Here is a 19,515-nt window from a genome sequence, read left to right as displayed (position 1 = left end):
GTGGGTGTGGGTGTGTGTGTGTGTGGGTGTGTGTGTGCGTGTGTGTGTGGGTGTGCGTGCTTGTGTGTATGCATATATTTGTACGCTCGTGTGCATATGTCTGTGCGTGCGCCCTCGTGTGTGTGTGTGTGTGTGTGTGTGTGTGCACACGCGCTCGTGTGGGTGTATGACCCACTTAATATGTGTATTTATAACTCATCACAATTGTGACCAGGTGTTTACGTATCAGTGGTTCAGTGTAACTTGTTCATGACTGTAACCATGTATAGGAGTGAGGCTGATTCATTACCTTTGTAACTTGCCATGATTGTGACCAGATCTACCTGGAGTTCATTACCTTTGTAACTTGCCATGATTGTGACCAGATCTACCTGGAGTTCATTACCTTTGTAACTAGTTCAGCTATCATAAATCTGGGGTCCAGTCCCTGGACCCATTATGTACCTTTGTAATCTTTTGACTACCGCCCACAGGATGGGTATGGGGTGCATAATAAAGATATTAAACTAAAAACTACAGTTATTTTACATATCAGATCATCATTGTTCGTGAAGATGAGGTCCAGCGTATTTTCTAGTCTTGTAGGCTCTACTATTTGCTGGTTTAAGGTGAATTTGTTGCACAGATTTAATAGTTCGTGTGTGTGTGAATTTTCATCTGAGCTGCCTCCCGGGGTGATCTCTGCTAAAACATTGTTTGCTATACTCCTCCATTTTAGGTGTCTCAGGTTGAAATCTCCCAGTAGTAAGATGTTTGAGGCAGGAGTTGGGAGATTTTCCAGACAGTGGTCAATTTTCTCAAGCTGCTCCTGGAATTGCTGGGAAGTTGCATCTGGAGGCTTGTATACTACCACGATGACAAGGTTTTGGTTTTCGATCTTTACCGCCAAGACTTCAACTACATCATTTGAGGTGTTTAGTAGTTCTGTGCAAATGAACGACTCTGTGACATACAAGCCAACCCAGTCCCCTTGTTGCCTGTTTAGTCTGTCGCATCGGAATACCTTATAACCTGGGATCTGTTTCGTAGTCATAATGATCCTTTATGTGGGTCTCTGTGAATGCTGCAAACATTGCATTTGACTCCGTGAGCAGTCCCTTGATGTAAGATATTTTGTTGTTTTTTGACGGCTTTAGACCCTGTAGGCTTACAAAGGCAAATGTCGTATTGGTGGAATTTAAGGAGGCTTTATTTGCTGGCTCTAATATCTGATGTTCTGGGGTACAGGCCAATGTCCGTGCCTCTGCTCCAGAAGTGTTTTCAGGTGGTGTAGGATTATTGTCGTTTCTTGCAAGTCTTTTTTTCCCTTCTGGCCCTAAAAAACCTCTGTCCCTGGAGAGGTTGTGGCTCCTCTCTTTTGTTTCCCATAGTCTGGCTGGTCTGTGTCTTCCAGTCCCCTTTAGATGATGTGCCTGGCAGTATGGATTGTAGCATTTTCTTTCATGGATTGATGAGTGACACATTTCTGGGTGAAATAAGTTGCAAAAAGGGAAGTTGCACTCTCCTGTTGCCATGTGGGTGCAGCATTTTTTTGGGATGGTCAAAGGTGCATGTCCCACCTGTTTTACCAGATATACCATGCCTGCAGATACACAAGATATAGTATTTACATACATTGTACTTCTGTTTGCTAGGATTTATTGTAGCTGCGTTCACTGCTGGTGCATTTATTTTTCCTGTTTCCTCAATATCGTTTACCCCTGTATGGACATCAGTGCTTCCACCAGGTTTTGCTGGTAGTGTGGCGACACTGTATTGAACATGACTTTTCGATTGACGTCAGCATTAACCAAAAATTCTTGCAAAAGTGGAAACATTTTATACGATTTTCCCAAACGGCAGATTAATTTTGAACACATTCGTCTTATTTCTCAGTGTAAAAATAGTCGTGCAAAACCACTGAAGAGAAATTTTAAGGAGCTCAGTTATTCTTCGCCTTCTCCTGTCGAGGGAGCGTCTCTCTTCAGTTTACTTCTTCTTCTTCTGCCTTGAACATACTTCAGCTGCCAGGAAATTGATCTTATCAAGGCATTGGGTGGGATCCACGTTATTTATCCTCTTAACATGTTTCATTCAGCACATGGGTTACCTGATCCCAGTTGATGCTCCTGACCAAATTCAGTTGAATTTGGTCAGGACCCCTGTGCAAGTAAGTCTGGACTTCGATTAGATTGTGATCAGAATTAGCTGTTTTTGATATTGTTATGTTTCTTACCAGGTCCTCATTATTTTTGAAAATAAGGTCAAGGGTGTTTTCCAGTCTTGTTGGCTCCACTATCTGCTGGCTTAAGGTGTGTTTGTTGCAGAGATTCAGCAGCTCATCTGTGTGACTTTTCATCTGAGCTGCCTCCAGGGATTTTTGTCTGCTATAACATTATTCTCTACATTCTTCCATTTTGTATGTCTTAGATTGAAATTACCGAGCAGCAAGATGTTTGAGGTTGGAGCTGGAAGGTTTTCCAGAAAATCGTCAATTTTCAACAGATGTTCGTTGAACTGTTGGGAGGTTGTATTAGTTACAAAACCCAGGGCAACACGGGTTAAGAGCAGGTCACTCCTGCCTGTCCCAGCTACCGGACAACTATGACAAGGTCCTGGACGCTGTAGAGGATAAACAAAATACAGATGTAGTATACACAGACTTTGCAAAAGCTTTCGACAAGTATGACCTGGAGTTTACCTGGAGAGAGTTCCGGGGGTCAACGCCCCCGCGGCCCGGTCTGTGACCAGGCCTCCTGGTGGATCAGAGCCTGATCAACCAGGCTGTTGCTGCTGGCTGCACGCAAACCAACGTACGAGCCACAGCCCGGCTGGTCAGGAACCGACTTTAGGTGCTTGTCCAGTGCCAGCTTGAAGACTGCCAGGGGTCTGTTGGTAATCCCCCTTATGTATGCTGGGAGGCAGTTGAACAGTCTCGGGCCCCTGACACTTATTGTATGGTCTCTTAACATGCTAGTGACACCCCTGCTTTTCATTGGGGGGATGGTGCATCGTCTGCCAAGTCTTTTGCTTTCGTAGTGAGTGATTTTCGTGTGCAAGTTCGGTACTAGTCCCTCTAGGATTTTCCAGGTGTATATAATCATGTATCTCTCCTGCCTGCGTTCCAGGGAATACAAGTTCAGGAGCCTCAAGCGCTCCCAGTAATTGATGTGTTTTATCTCCGTTATGCGCGCCGTGAAGGTTCTCTGTACATTTTCTAGGTCAGCAATTTCACCTGCCTTGAAAGGTGCTGTTAGTGTGCAGCAATATTCCAGCCTAGATAGAACAAGTGACCTGAAGAGTGTCATCATGGGCTTGGCCTCCCTAGTTTTGAAGGTTCTCATTATCCATCCTGTCATTTTTCTAGCAGATGCGATTGATACAATGTTATGGTCCTTGAAGGTGAGATCCTCCGACATGATCACTCCCAGGTCTTTGACGTTGGTGGCCAGAATTTGTTTTGTACTCTGATGAAGATTTAATTTCCTCGTGTTTACCATATCTGAGTAATTGAAATTTCTCATCGTTGAACTTCATATTGTTTTCTGCAGCCCACTGAAAGATTCGGTTGATGTCCGCCTGGAGCCTTGCAGTGTCTGCAATGGAAGACACTGTCATGCAGATTCGGGTGTCATCTGCAAAGGAAGACACGGTGCTGTGGCTGACATCCTTGTCTATGTCGGATATGAGGATGAGGAACAAGATGGGAGCGAGTACTGTGCCTTGTGGAACAGAGCTTTTCACCGTAGCTGCCTCGGACTTTACTCTGTTGACGACTACTCTCTGTGTTCTGTTAGTGAGGAAATTATAGATCCATCGGCCGACTTTTCCTGTTATTCCTTTAGCACGCATTTTGTGCACTATTACGCCATGGTCACACTTGTCGAAGGCTTTTGCAAAGTCTGTATATATTACATCTGCATTCTTTTTTTCTTCTAGTGCATTTAGGACCTTGTCGTAGTGATCCAATAGTTGAGACAGACAGGAGCGACCTGTTCTAAACCCATGTTGCCCTGGGTTGTGTAACTGATGGGTTTCTAGATGGGTGGTGATCTTGCTTCTTAGGACCCTTTCAAAGATTTTTATGATATGGGATGTTAGCGCTATCACTATCGCTTTACTGCCCCCTTTGTGGAGTGGGGCTATGTCTGTTGTTTTTAGTAACTGTGGGACGACCCCAGTGTCCATGCTCCCTCTCCATAGGATGTTATAAGCACGTGATAGGGGCTTCTTGCAGTTCTTGATGAACACGGAGTTCCATGAGTCTGGCCCTGGGGCAGAGTGCATGGGCATGTCATTTATCGCCTGTTCCTGGAGTTTACCTGGAGAGAGTTTCGGGGGTCAACGCCCCCGCGGCCCGGTCTGTGACCAGGCCTCCTGGTGGATCAGCGCCTGATCAACCAGGCTGTTGCTGCTGGCTGCACGCAAACCAACGTACGAGCCACAGCCCGGCTGATCAGGAACTGACTTTAGGTGCTTGTCCAGTGCCAGCTTGAAGACTGCCAGGGGTCTGTTGGTAATCCCCCTTATGTGTGCTGGGAGGCAGTTGAACAGTCTCGGGCCCCTGACACTTATTGTATGGTTATTGTATGGTTCGAAGTTATTTGGTGTCAGGATAACATCAGATAGGCTTGTGTTTACCAAATTCTGTGGCTCTCTCATAAAAAATTAATTTAGATCTTCGACTCTCAGTCTGGTTAGCGGATTGCTAAAAACTGAGCCATACTGGGACTTGAGTAGCTCACTCATTTCCTTGCTGTCATCTGTGTAGGACCCATCTTGTTTAAGTAGGGGCCCAATACTGGATGTTGTCCTCGACTTTGATTTGGCATAAGAAAAGAAATACTTTGGGTTTCTTTCGATTTCATTTATGGCTTTTAGTTCTTCCCGCAATTTCTAACTCCTATAAGATTCCTTTAGCTTGATTTCGATGTTTGCTGTTTCTCTGACCAGTGTTTCCCTACACATTGCAGATATATTGGCCTCTTTTAGCCGCTCTGTTATTCTTTTCCGTCGCCTGTAAAGGGAGCGCCTGTCCATTTCTATTTTACATCTACTCCTCCTTTTTCTTAAAGGAATTAGCCTTGAGCATACATCGAGTGGCACAGAGTTAATCTGTTCTAGGCATAAGTTGGGGTCTGTGTTACTTAGTCTATCTTCCCATCTTATATCATTTAGAACTTGGTTTACTTGGTCCCGCTTTATGTTCTTGTTATTGAAGTTGAATTTGGTGAAGGCTCCCGCGTGACGGATCACATTTTGTCGGTCTGGGGCCCCGCGCATACATGTCTGAGCCTCGATTATATTGTTATCCGAGTATATTGTTTTTGATATGGTGACATTTCGTATCAGATTATCATTGTTAGTGAAGATGAGGTCCAGTGTATTCTCCAATCTAGTTGACTCTATTATTTGCTGATTTAAGTTGAATTTTGTGCAGAGATTTCAAAACTCGTGTGTGTGTGTGAGCTGCCTCCTGGTGTTATCACTGCAACAACATTATTTGCTATATTCCTCCATTTTAGGGGCCTTAAGTTGAAATTCCCCAGGAGCAAGATGTTGGGTGCAGGAGCTGGAAGATTTTCCAGACAGTGGTCAATTTTCAACAGCTGTTCCTGGAATTGTTGGGACGTTGCATCCGGAGGCTTGTAGACTACCACAATGACTAGATTTTGGTTCTCGATCTTTACTGCTAAAACTTCAACTATATCATTTGAAGCATTAAGCAGTTCTGCGCATTATTATTATTATTACAATCAAGGGGGAAGCGCTAAACCCGGAGGATTATACAGCGCCTGGGGGGGATGTGGAAGGCATTCAGGCTTAATTTGAGGAACTGGAGCACAGATCCAATTCCCTAAATCAAGAGCCCCTCACCAACATCAAGGAACCTTCCTTGAGGGGAGTTCTGCGCAAATAATTGACTCTGCGATATACAGGTCAACCCCCATCCCCTTTTGCCTGTTCACTCTGTCGCATCTGTATAGGTTGTAACCTGGGATCCATATTTCGTTGTCCAAGTGATTCTTTATGTGGGTCTCTGTGAAAGCCGCGAACATTGCATTTGCCTCTGCAAGCAGTCCACGGATGAAAGGTATTTTGTTGTTCGTTGCTGGTTTTAGACCCTGTATATTTGCAAAGAAGAATGTCGTCGGATTTGTGGTATTGGTGGTACTGGGGGAGACTTTTTTTCCGGCATTAATATCTGTATGTTGGTTTGGAGTTGAGGCCATCAACTGTGATTCCACTCCAGAAATTTAGTTTAATATGTTTATTATGCACCTCATACCCATCCTGTGGCTGTAGTCAAATTATTACAGAGGTACATAATGGGTCCAGGGACCGGGCCCCAAAGTTTTGATAGCTGAGCAAGTTACAAAGGTAATGAACTCCCTTAAGAAATAATTGGATTTGGTGTACGATTTCTGCCATTTCCTGCCATTTTTTTTCCTTCCTGGCACTAAAAAACCTCTCTCTCTTGAGTGGCTGTGGCTACCCCATTTTTCCATGGTCTGGATGTTTTGTATCTTTTTGTCCCCTTTTTATGGTGTACCTGGCAATATAAATTATAGCACTGCCTTTCCTGTACTGAAGAGGGACACATTTCAGGGTGAAAAAGCTTACAGGGAGGTTGCATTTGTCTGTTGTCACATGGGCACGGTATTTTCACTAGTACTAATAATGGAGCTCTCACCAGCTGTTTCTGGAAATTTGTCTTCACTATTTCTAGTGGAATCCCCTTGTTTGCTATCTCCTGTGGTATTGCTAGTTTGTAATATTGGTTTTATCTTGTCCTTGATTACACTTGTTTCCCCACTACATCTCCTGTCTCCCTCGAGGCCACTAATATTCATTCCTACATGCATGCAGTTACTGTCTGCCAGGACAGCACCTACAGCCTTACAGTTCCTGACTACCTGGCCAGCACCTCCAGTCGTACAGTTACTGTCTGCCAGGACAGCATCCGCACCAAGGGCGATAGATAGCACTCTCCAGCTCAGACTTTTTATTTTCCGATCTGTTAGAGAATGCTTTCAGGTTTTCTATGAAGGCCGCTTTGACGTTTTCCTCTTTTAATACCAATGTGATTTTAGTCCACAGATTGATCTCACTTGAGCATACCCAAAAACACTTCCCTGATTTAATACCTCTTGTAGATAATTCTTGGATATCTGCACATGGGGCTCACGCCCCATGTGCAGATAACAAGCGTGAGATAACAAGGCGTGAGTCCCATGTGCATTTCGGGCAAATTAATTCAGCATTGTCCCAGGCTGCGACCAACACCAGTCAACTAACACCCAGGTACCCATTTTAATGATAGGTGAACAGGGACGACAGATGTCTTATAGAAACACATCCTAATGTTTTCTCGCCGTACCAGGAGATCGACCCCCGGACCTCAGTGTGTGAGCTGAGTGCCCTGGTGGTGCTCCAGCTATGGGACACATACAACCAAAGAAGCTGGTATCTATTATAAACAAACTTTACTTCTTTGTGTAATGTACAAAATGTAGTTTACATGTAACCATGTATAGGAGTGAGGCTGATTCATTACCTTTGTAACTTGCCATGATTGTGACCAGATCTACCTGGAGTTCATTACCTTTGTAACTAGTTCATCTATCATAACTTTGGGGTCCAGTCCCTGGACCCATTATATACCTTTGTAATCTTTTGACTACCGTCCACCGGATGGGTATGGGGTGCATAATAAAGATATTAAAACTAACCAACATGTAAAAAAAATATTTTTAAGCACAAAAGAAAGCCTCTAACATGCATGTGGTTGTTAGCTAGTTAGTTTAATATGTTTATTATACACATCATCCTGTGGGCGATATTCACCTAATTGTACCCACCTAATTGCGGTTGCAGGGATCGAGACTCAGCTCCTGGCCCCCGCCTCTTCACTGACTGCGGTAGTGGAGAAACGTTGTGCACGTTTCCTTCCACCTATTAGTCCTGTACAGTCCTTGTGGCTTAGCGCTTCTTTTTTATTATAATAATAATAATCCACCTATTAGCCAGATTCATCTGGAATAGGAATATAATTTTCTTTTGTCATCATCTTGAAACTGAGTTTTGATGTGGTAATAATTATTTGTTTTCAAGTGAAGATAGTTAAGAACCAGTGTGCCAGGCGGCGGCTTTAAAAGTGTCAACAGTACAGGAGGCGGAGGAGGTAGTAACGTTCATACATTACCTGGAGGTGCTTGTTACTAGTGCTGTTACCTGGAGGTGATTGTTACTAGTGCTGTTACCTGGAGGTGCTTGTTACTAGTACTGTTACCTGGAGGTGCTTGTTACTAGTACTGTTACCTGGAGGTGATTGTTACTAGTGCTGTTACCTGGAGGTTCTTGTTAATAGTACTCTTACCTGGAGGTGCTTGTTACTAGTACTGTTACCTGGAGGTGCTTGTTACTAGTGCTGTTACCTGGAGGTTCTTGTTACTAGTGCTGTTACCTGGAGGTGATTGTTACTAGTGCTGTTACCTGGAGGTTCTTGTTAATAGTACTCTTACCTGGAGGTGCTTGTTACTAGTACTGTTACCTGGAGGTGCTTGTTACTAGTACTGTTACCTGGAGGTGCTTGTTACTAGTGCTGTTACCTGGAGGTGCTTGTTACTAGTACTGTTACCTGGAGGTGCTTGTTACTAGTGCTGTTACCTGGAGGTGCTTGTTACTAGTGCTCTTACCTGGAGGTGCTTGTTACTAGTACTGTTACCTGGAGGTGCTTGTTACTAGTGCTGTTACCTGGAGGTGCTTGTTACTAGTGCTGTTACCTGGAGGTGCTTGTTACTAGTGCTGTTACCTGGAGGTGCTTGTTACTAGTGCTGTTACCTGGAGGTTCTTGTTACTAGTGCTCTTACCTGGAGGTGCTTGTTACTAGTACTGTTACCTGGAGGTGCTTGTTACTAGTACTGTTACCTGGAGGTGCTTATTACTAGTGCTGTTACCTGGAGGTGCTTGTTACTAGTACTGTTACCTGGAGGTGCTTGTTACTAGTGCTCTTACCTGGAGGTGCTTGTTACTAGTGCTCTTACCTGGAGGTGCTTGTTACTAGTACTGTTACCTGGAGGTGCTTGTTACTAGTGCTGTTACCTGGAGGTGCTTGTTACTAGTGCTGTTACCTGGAGGTGCTTGTTACTAGTACTGTTACCTGGAGGTGCTTGTTACTAGTACTGTTACCTGGAGGTGCTTGTTACTAGTGCTGTTACCTGGAGGTGCTTGTTACTAGTACTGTTACCTGGAGGTGCTTGTTACTAGTACTGTTACCTGGAGGTGCTTGTTACTAGTGCTCTTACCTGGAGGTGCTTGTTACTAGTACTGTTACCTGGAGGTGCTTGTTACTAGTGCTGTTACCTGGAGGTGCTTGTTACTAGTGCTGTTACCTGGAGGTGCTTGTTACTAGTACTGTTACCTGGAGGTGCTTGTTACTAGTACTGTTACCTGGAGGTGCTTGTTACTAGTGCTGTTACCTGGAGGTGCTTGTTACTAGTGCTGTTACCTGGAGGTGCTTGTTACTAGTACTGTTACCTGGAGGTGCTTGTTACTAGTACTGTTACCTGGAGGTGCTTGTTACTAGTACTGTTACCTGGAGGTGCTTGTTACTAGTACTGTTACCTGGAGGTGCTTGTTACTAGTGCTGTTACCTGGAGGTGCTTGTTACTAATGCTGTTACCTGGAGGTGCTTGTTACTAGTGCTGTTACCTGGAGGTGCTTGTTACTAGTACTGTTACCTGGAGGTGCTTGTTACTAGTACTGTTACCTGGAGGTGCTTGTTACTAGTGCTGTTACCTGGAGGTGCTTGTTACTAGTGCTGTTACCTGGAGGTGCTTGTTACTAGTACTGTTACCTGGAGGTGCTTGTTACTAGTGCTGTTACCTGGAGGTTCTTGTTACTAGTGCTGTTACCTGGAGGTGCTTGTTACTAGCACTGTTACCTGGAGGTGCTTGTTACTAGCGCTGTTACCTGGAGGTGCTTGTTACTAGCGCTGTTACCTGGAGGTGCTTGTTACTAGTGCTGTTACCTGGAGGTGCTTGTTACTAGTGCTGTTACCTGGAGGTGCTTGTTACTAGTGCTGTTACCTGGAGGTGCTTGTTACTAGTGCTGTTACCTGGATGTGCTTGTTACTAGTGCTGTTACCTGGAGGTGCTTGTTACTAGTGCTGTTACCTGGAGGTGCTTGTTACTAGTGCTGTTACCTGGAGGTGCTTGTTACTAGTGCTGTTACCTGGAGGTGCTTGTTACTAGTGCTGTTACCTGGAGGTGCTTGTTACTAGTGCTGTTACCTGGAGGTGCTTGTTACTAGTGCTGTTACCTGGAGGTGCTTGTTACTAGTGCTGTTACCTGGAGGTGCTTGTTACTAGTGCTGTTACCTGGAGGTGCTTGTTACTAGTACTCTTACCTGGAGGTTTTTGTTACTAGTTACCTGGAGGTGCTTGTTACTAGTACTGTTACCTGGAGGTTCTTGTTACTAGTGCTGTTACCTGGAGGTGCTTGTTACTAGTACTCTTACCTGGAGGTGCTTGTTACTAGTACTGTTACCTGGAGGTGCTTGTTACTAGTACTGTTACCTGGAGGTTCTTGTTACTAGTACAGTTACCTGGAGGTGCTTGTTAATAGTACTGTTACCTGGAGGTTCTTGCTACTAGTGGTTACCTGGAGGTTCTTGTTACTAGTGCTGTTACCTGGAGGTGCTTGTTACTAGTGCTCTTACCTGGAGGTTCTTGTTACTAGTGCTGTTCCCTGGAGGTGCTTGTTACTAGTACTGTTACCTGGAGGTGCTTGTTACTAGTACTGTTACCTGGAGGTGCTTGTTACTAGTACTCTTACCTGGAGGTTCTTGTTACTAGTACAGTTACCTGGAGGTGCTTATTACTAGTGCTGTTACCTGAGGTTCTTGTTACAAGTACTCTTACCTGGAGGTTCTTGTTACAAGTACTGTTATTTGGAGGTTCTTGTTACTAGTACTGTTACCTGGAGATTCTTGTTACTAGTACTGTTATCTGGAGGTTCTTGTTACTAGTACTGTTATCTGGAGGCTCTTGCCACCAGTACTGTCACCTGGTTGTTCTTGTCACTAGTACTGTCACCTGGTTCGTCTTGTCACTAGTACTGTCACCTGGTTGATCTCATCACAAGTACTGTCTCATGGTTGGTCTTGTCACTAGTACTGTCACCTGGTTGGTCTTGTCACTAGTACTGTCACCTGGTTGATCTCATCACTAGTACTGTCACCTGGTTGGTCTTGTCACTAGTACTGTCACCTGGTTGGTTTTGTCACTAGTACTGTCACCAGGTTGATCTCATCACTAGTACTGTCACCTGGTTGGTCTTGTCACTAGTATTGTCACCTGGTTGGTCTTGTCACTAGTACTGTCACCTGGTTGATCTCATCACTAGTACTGTCACCTGGTTGATCTCATCACTAGTACTGTCACCTGGTTGGTCTTGTCACTAGTATTGTCACCTGGTAGTGTCACCTGGTTGGTCTTGTCACTAGTACTGTCACCTGGTTGATCTCATCACTAGTACTGTCACCTGGTTGATCTCATCACTAGTACTGTCACCTGGCTGATCTCATCACTACTGTCACCTGGTTGATCTCATCACTGGTACTGTCACCTGGTTGGTCTTTTCACTAGTACTGTCACCTGGTTGATCTCATCACTAGTACTGTCACCTGGTTGATCTTGTCACTAGTACTGTCACCAGGTTGATCTCATCACTAGTACTGTCACCTGGTTGATCTTGTCACTAGTACTGTCACCAGGTTGGTCTTGTCACTAGTATGTGTCTTGTCACTAGTATTAGGTTGGTCTTGTCACTAGTATTGTCACCTGGTTGGTCTTGTCACTAGTACTGTCACCTGGTTGGTCTTGTCACTAGTACTGTCACCTGGTTGATCTCATCACTAGTACTGTCACCTGGTTGGTCTTGTCACTAGTATTGTCACCTGGTTGATCTCATCACTAGTACTGTCACCTGGTTGATCTCATCACTGGTACTGTCACCTGGTTGGTCTTTTCACTAGTACTGTCACCTGGTTGATCTCATCACTAGTACTGTCACCTGGTTGATCTTGTCACTAGTACTGTCACCTGGTTGATCTCATCACTAGTACTGTCACCTGGTTGATCTCATCACTAGTACTGTCACCTGGTTGGTCTTGTCACTAGTACTTTCGCCTGGTTGATCTTGTCACTAGTACTGTCGCCTGGTTGATCTTGTCACTAGTACTGTCACCTGGTTGATCTCATCACTAGTACTGTCACCTGGTTGATCTTGTCACTAGTACTGTCACCTGGTTGATCTCATCACTAGTACTGTCACCTAGTTGATCTCATCACTAGTACTGTCACCTGGTTGATCTCATCACTAGTACTGTCACCTGGTTGATCTCATCACTAGTACTGTCACCTGGTTGGTCTTGTCACTAGTATTGTCACCTGGTTGGTCTTGTCACTAGTACTTTCGCCTGGTTGATCTTGTCACTAGTACTGTCGCCTGGTTGATCTTGTCACTAGTACTGTCACCTGGTTGATCTCATCACTAGTACTGTCACCTAGTTGATCTCATCACTAGTACTGTCACCTGGTTGATCTTGTCACTAGTACTGTCACCTGGTTGATCTCATCACTAGTACTGTCACCTGGTTGATCTTGTCACTAGTACTGTCACCTGGTTGGTCTTGTCACTAGTATTGTCACCTGGTTGGTCTTGTCACTAGTACTGTCACCTGGTTGATCTTGTCACTAGTACTGTCACATGGTTGATCTTGTCACTAGTACTGTCACCTGGTTGATCTCATCACTAGTACTGTCACCTAGTTGATCTCATCACTAGTACTGTCACCTGGTTGATCTTGTCACTAGTACTGTCACCTGGTTGATCTCATCACTAGTACTGTCACCTGGTTGGTCTTGTCACTAGTATTGTCACCTGGTTGGTCTTGTCACTAGTATTGTCACCTGGTTGGTCTTGTCACTAGTATTGTCACCTGGTTGGCCTTGTCACTAGTATTGTCACCTGGTTGGTCTTGTCACTAGTATTATCACCTGGTTGATCTTGTCACTAGTATTGTCACCTGGTTGGTCTTGTCACTAGTACTGTCACCTGGTTGATCTTGTCACTAGTACTGTCACATGGTTGATCTTGTCACTAGTACTGTCACCTGGTTGATCTTGTCACTAGTACTGTCACCTGCTTGATCTTGTCACTAGTATTGTCACCTGGTTGGTCTTGTCACTAGTAGTGTCACCAGCAGCTGGACTAACCTTGAATCACGGTGTAGCAAGAGACACACCAGGCTGCGTGAGCTTTCATACTGTGCAGTCTTCAATATTTCAAGGTAAGACCATCCCTCACAGGATATATACATGGTGTCCTGTGGCTCAGTTGGTAACGCACTCGCCTCATACTTAGTGTCCGTGGTTCAGTCTTCGACATGGGTGGGAATGCTGTCATATTTCCTTATAACTTGTCCCTGTTCACCTAGCAGTAAGTAGGTACATACCTGTGTGTTAGTTGACTGTTGCAGGTTGCACCTTGGGGGACAATATTAAGGAACCTCAATGGAAATAAAACTGATAGCCCTTGATGACTCACTGACACATGACACACACACATCCTTTTTCTCATATCTAGGCTAAATTTTGCTGATCACAGAATATTTGATGGTGCTATTCTTAATACGTAGTTCTACATAAGCGACATTGGGCTCAGTGATGTAGATCTATGTGGGAGACAGTGAAAGAGTTAATAAAAATAAATTTGCTTGTCATTGTTGCTTTTCTAGCTCTTGATTAAGCTCCTCTGTCAAAAGAAATACAGTGGTACCCCGTATCACTGGGGACGTGTTCCAAGAACCTGCCGTGGATACCGGAACCATGGATAGTAGCAATCCCTACATATAAATGTCCTATACATACCTGTTATAAAGTTTAATAAATTATACACAGAATTATTACTTTTTCACTGATGGTAAGCACTTTATGGCTTCTTTTAGGCTTTAAAGAACTGCCAGCTTTTGCACTTTGGGGCAATCATTATGCAAAATTAAGAGGTATTTTTGGGCCACAGTAAACTATGGGTAACTGAAACCACAGATATGAATCAGTGGATATGGGGGGTTCTGCTGTATGGTACATTAATATTTTGACTAATTATTTCTTTATATTTCAGGAAACAAAAACAAGTTATAATGGCGAATGAAGACCCCACTCTTGAACGCCACTTCAAAGGCCACAAGGATGCGGTTACAGCTCTTGAATTTTGTCCCACTGGAAAAAAGTTGGTTTCTTCTTCACTTGATCACACAGTTATGATCTGGAATCTTCAACAACAGATTCGCGCCTATAGGTTAGAAAAATTTTATATTGTGTGTATGTATATATATATATCCTAGGTAGTAGGTTGGTAGACAGCAACCGCCCAGGGAGGTACTACCATCCTGCCAAGTGAGTGTAAAACGAAAGCCTGCAATCGTTTTACATGATGGTAGGATTGCTGGTGTCCTTTTTTCTGTCTCATAAACATGCAAGATTTCAGGTACGTCTTGCTACTTCTACTTACACTTAGGTCACACTACACATACATGTACAGGCATATATACACACCCCTTTGAGTTATCTTCTATTTTCTTTCTAGTTCTTGTTCTTGTTTATTTCTTCTTACCTCCATGGGGAAGTGGAACAGAATTCTTCCTCCGTAAGCCATACATGTTGTAAGAGGCGACTAAAATGCCGGGAGTATGGGGCTAGTAACCCCTTCTCCTGTATATTACTAAATATAAAGGGAGAAACTTTCATTTTTCCTTTTGGGCCACCCCACCTCGGTGGGATACGGCCGGTGTGTTGAAAGAAAGAAAGAAGTATATACAGTGGACCCCCGCATAACGATCACCTCCGAATGCGACCAATTATGTAAGTGTATTTATGTAAGTGCGTTTGTACGTGTATGTTTGGGGGTCTGAAATGGACTAATCTGCTTCACAATATTCCTTATGGGAACAAATTCGGTCAGTACTGGCACCTGAACATACTTCTGGAGTGAAAAAATATCGTTAACCGGGGGTCCACTGTATATATACACACACTACACTCCCTGCCTCCCTGCTACACTCCCTGCCTCCCTGCTACACTCCCTGCCTCCCTGCTACACTCCCTGCCTCCCTGCTACACTCCCTGCCTCCCTGCTACACTCCCTGCCTCCCTGCTACACTCCCTGCCTCCCTGCTACACTCCCTGCCTCCCTGCTACACTCCCTGCCTCCCTGCTACATTCCCTGCCTGTATATGCATATGTGCAGTAGACCCCCGGTTTTCGTAATTAATCCGTTCCAGAAGGTCAGCCGAAATCCGAAATGGATGAAAACCGAAGTAATATTTCCCATGAGAAATAATGTAAATCCAATTAATCCGTTCCAGACACCCAAAAATATTAACAAAAAATACATTTTATAGAGAATAACTCTAGTTTTACATAGAGAAAACAATGAGAAATAAATATAAATGACTAATTTTAATGGATTAATGAACATTTAAATCACTTTTACCTTTATTGAAGAGGCTCGTTGGCATGTTGGCACTAAGATCAGCTTGAGAGTCACTGGACCATGCAGACACGGCTTGCAACAGCTTTGTTAGGGTGATATTTCTCCACCAACTCTTCCACTTCCTATTTACATCACACATCCCTGTCTAAGGCCTACTTTTACCGGGAAAGAATCTCCCTCTCTCCTACACGCTCTAACCTGAGCCTCACTATCCTTGTAAAAATTCTTCACTGCTTTTAGTAACCCACCTCTTACTCCATACATTTACAACATCTGCCACAGTGCCCCCCTATCTACCCTATCATACGCCTTTTCCAAATCCTACCATTCCTAAAACAACCTTGTAAATCTGTGATCCTGCTCTCCGTCTTACTCTTAATTCTTTCAATAATAACTTTACCATACACTTTTCCAGGTATACTCAACAGGCTTATTCCCCTATAATTTTTTCACTCTCTTTTGTCCCCATTGCCTTTATACAACAGGACTATGGATTACTTCTGCCGATCCCTAGGTACCTTACTTTAAATAAAAGTACCAACCATTCCAAAGCTATATCCACACCTGCTTTTAACCTTTTTGTCTTTATCCCATCAATCCCAGCTGCTTTACCCCCTTTCATTCTACCCACTGCTTAATGCACCTTTCCCACACTCGCATCTGGCTCTTCCTCACTCCTATAAGATGTTATACATCCCTGCTCAAAGCATGTTCAGCAGTTATCTCTTTATTCTAGTGGCTATGTAGTGCATAGATCTTCTTTCAACAAACTGGCTGTATCCCACAGAAACAGGGTGGCCCAAATAGAAAAACAAAAGTTTCTCTTTTTAGCTTTAATAATATATACAGGCTCACGATCACGACTATTCCCAACACTGAGGCAGAGAACAGTGTTGCCAGCAGCTACTAGCCAGGCTCCAGTCAACCTCACACCTCCCACAACCTCCACACACACCAAGGAACAAGGAAAATCAGCAACTAGAGAAGTTGCTAATATTAATCCCTTCACCCCCACCGGCATGTTACTCTCCTCCAGGAAGAGATCAAGATCAAAGAGAGAAATATCAACTGGGCAAACAAACCTTTCAGAAAGTATGGACCTCAGTCTGGAAGATTGTTGTAATGATTCATGTGATGAATGTGAGGATGAAACTGGCAGACCCACGAAGAGATTAGCAATACATGAAGCTAATGTCTCAAGATATCATCATGAATTTCTTGAACTAGAACAGATAGGGCAAGGAGAATTTGGCGGCGTGTACAAATGTCGGCATAGATTAGATGGGTGCATTTATGCAATCAAAAAATCTCTAAAGCCAGTAGCAGGATCAGTTAATGAGAGAATAGCATTAAACGAAGTTTATGCACATGCAGTCTTAGGGAAGCATCCTCATATTGTTCGGTACTATTCTGCTTGGGCAGAGAATGATCACATGATAATTCAGAATGAATACTGTAATGGGGGCTCCTTGGCAGATATGATAGAAAAGGCTAGAACGGGTAGAAAAATAAGTGAACACATCCTGAAGCAAGTCCTTTTACATGTAGCGAAGGGCCTCAAGTGCATTCACACTCTCCAGTTAGTGCACATGGATATAAAGCCAGCAAATATCTTTGTATCCCGGGAACAGAAAGTAAATTTACAAGGAGAAGAATCGGCAGATGATGGATTTGAAGAGGAGCATATTGAGGAGGAAGAGGAAGTTACCTATAAAATTGGTGATCTTGGTCATGTTACATCCATGGGTAATCCTCAAGTGGAAGAGGGAGATTGCCGGTACCTTCCTCGAGAGATTCTCCAGGAAGATTTTACTCAATTGCCCAAGGCAGATGTATTTGCTCTAGGTCTTACCATATATGAAGCTGCAAGAGGTGAACCTCTTCCTCTTAATGGAGAGGAGTGGCATGCAATTCGTAATGGGGAGCTAGAGCCACTGCCAGGATATTCCCTAGAGATGCAATTATTACTGAAGCAAATGGTTCAAACTGACCCATCTGCTCGACCCACAGCATCACAGTTAGTTCACCATCACACGCTCTGCCCACCTACAGTAATGTCTCGTGAACAGTTACGTCGAGAACTCAATGCAGAAAGACTTAAAAATGATATTTTATCTCGGCAACTGAAAGAAGCTGCCAAGTGTCTTAAAAGTTTAACACCAGGTACTGTAACCTCTACCGTAGTTGCAGTAGCCTCTGGTGTGCTTGCTGGCGTGGCACCTACCCCTGCTAATGTTCCTTCAATACCACCCACGAGATCAGGGCCTACCACGAGAAACTCTAGATTAATAGGTAAAAAAGCAAATAGAAGTGCGAGCACTAGTAATTTCTGATTTATATAAATAGGTAGTAGGTTGGTAGACAGCAACCACCCAGGGAAGTACGTACTACCGTCCTGCCAGATGACTGTGAAACAAAAACCTGTAACTGTTTTGCATGATGGTAGGATTGCTGGTTTCTTTTTCTGTCTCATAAACACGCTAAGATAACAGGGATATCTTGCTACTCCTACTTACACTTTGGTCACACTTCACAGACACGCACATGCATATATATATATACATACATCTAGGTTTTTCTCCTTTTTCTAAATAGCTCTTGTTCTTTTTTATTTCTTCTATTGTCCATGGGGAAGTGGAAAAGAATCTTTCCTCCGTAAGCCATGCGTGTCGTATGAGGCGACTAAAATGCCGGGAGCAATGGGCTAGTAACCCCTTCTCCTGTATACAATTACTAAAAAAGAGAAGAAGAAAAACTTTATAAAACTGGGTTGCTTAAATGTGCGTGGATGTAGTGCGGATGACAAGAAACAGATGATTGCTGATGTTATGAATGAAAAAAAGTTGGATGTCCTGGCCCTAAGCGAAACAAAGCTGAAGGGGGTAGGAGAGTTTCAGTGGGGGGAAATAAATGGGATTAAATCTGGAGTATCTGAGAGAGTTAGAGCAAAGGAAGGGGTAGCAGTAATGTTAAATGATCAGTTATGGAAGGAGAAAAGAGAATATGAATGTGTAAATTCAAGAATTATGTGGATTAAAGTAAAGGTTGGATGCGAGAAGTGGGTCATAATAAGCGTGTATGCACCTGGAGAAGAGAGGAATGCAGAGGAGAGAGAGAGATTTTGGGAGATGTTAAGTGAATGTATAGGAGCCTTTGAACCAAGTGAGAGAGTAATTGTGGTAGGGGACTTGAATGCTAAAGTAGGAGAAACTTTTAGAGAGGGTGTGGTAGGTAAGTTTGGGGTGCCAGGTGTAAATGATAATGGGAGCCCTTTGATTGAACTTTGTATAGAAAGGGGTTTAGTTATAGGTAATACATATTTTAAGAAAAAGAGGATAAATAAGTATACACGATATGATGTAGGGCGAAATGACAGTAGTTTGTTGGATTATGTATTGGTAGATAAAAGACTGTTGAGTAGACTTCAGGATGTACATGTTTATAGAGGGGCCACAGATATATCAGATCACTTTCTAGTTGTAGCTACACTGAGAGTAAAAGGTAGATGGGATACAAGGAGAATAGAAGCATCAGGGAAGAGAGGTGAAGGTTTATAAACTAAAAGAGGAGGCAGTTAGGGTAAGATATAAACAGCTATTGGAGGATAGATGGGCTAATGAGAGCATAGGCAATGGGGTCAAAGAGGTATGGGGTAGGTTTAAAAATGTAGTGTTAGAGTGTTCAGCAGAAGTTTGTGGTTACAGGAAAGTGGGTGCAGGAGGGAAGAGGAGCGATTGGTGGAATGATGATGTAAAGAGAGTAGTAAGGGAGAAAAAGTTAGCATATGAGAAGTTTTTACAAAGTAGAAGTGATGCAAGGAGGGAAGAGTATATGGAGAAAAAGAGAGAAGTTAAGAGAGTGGTGAAGCAATGTAAAAAGAGAGCAAATGAGAGAGTGGGTGAGATGTTATCAACAAATTTTGTTGAAAATAAGAAAAAGTTTTGGAGTGAGATTAACAAGTTAAGAAAGCCTAGAG

General features: G+C 43.5%; 2 protein-coding genes across 4 annotated transcripts in view; both read left to right on the top strand.

Annotated features, from left to right (window-relative positions):
* The first annotated feature begins 8,138 nt into the window (after positions 1 to 8,138).
* The window catches only part of LOC128685270 (POC1 centriolar protein homolog A), a 103,755-nt gene continuing 92,378 nt past the window's right edge, over positions 8,139 to 19,515 (top strand). The window contains exons 1-3 of one of the 3 annotated variants that reach the window (XM_070083046.1): positions 8,139 to 8,164; positions 13,237 to 13,335; positions 14,169 to 14,345. In XM_070083046.1, coding sequence (XP_069939147.1) covers positions 14,188 to 14,345 — 158 coding nt within the window. In that variant the 5' untranslated portion in view covers positions 8,139 to 8,164; positions 13,237 to 13,335; positions 14,169 to 14,187. Of the gene's footprint in view, positions 8,165 to 13,207; positions 13,336 to 14,168; positions 14,346 to 19,515 lie in introns of all 3 variants that reach the window. The other 2 variants (XM_053771764.2, XM_070083047.1) reach the window with 2 other exon arrangements.
* On the top strand, positions 16,421 to 17,878 carry LOC138852419 (wee1-like protein kinase 1-B). The gene has a single exon (XM_070083045.1). It carries the CDS (start codon positions 16,559 to 16,561, stop codon positions 17,870 to 17,872), a length of 1,314 nt encoding a protein of 437 aa, XP_069939146.1. The 5' UTR covers positions 16,421 to 16,558; the 3' UTR covers positions 17,873 to 17,878.

Source organism: Cherax quadricarinatus, chromosome 8, assembly GCF_038502225.1.
Source record: "Cherax quadricarinatus isolate ZL_2023a chromosome 8, ASM3850222v1, whole genome shotgun sequence".
In the NCBI taxonomy this organism is placed as follows: Eukaryota; Metazoa; Arthropoda; class Malacostraca; order Decapoda; family Parastacidae; genus Cherax; species Cherax quadricarinatus.
This window is presented reverse-complemented; position numbering and strand designations above follow the sequence as displayed.

What these genes read in the sequence shown, in the direction of transcription:
- LOC138852419 (XM_070083045.1), top strand. Translation starts at nt 16,559, where the DNA reads ATGTTACTCTCCTCCAGGAAGAGATCAAGATCAAAGAGAGAAATATCA.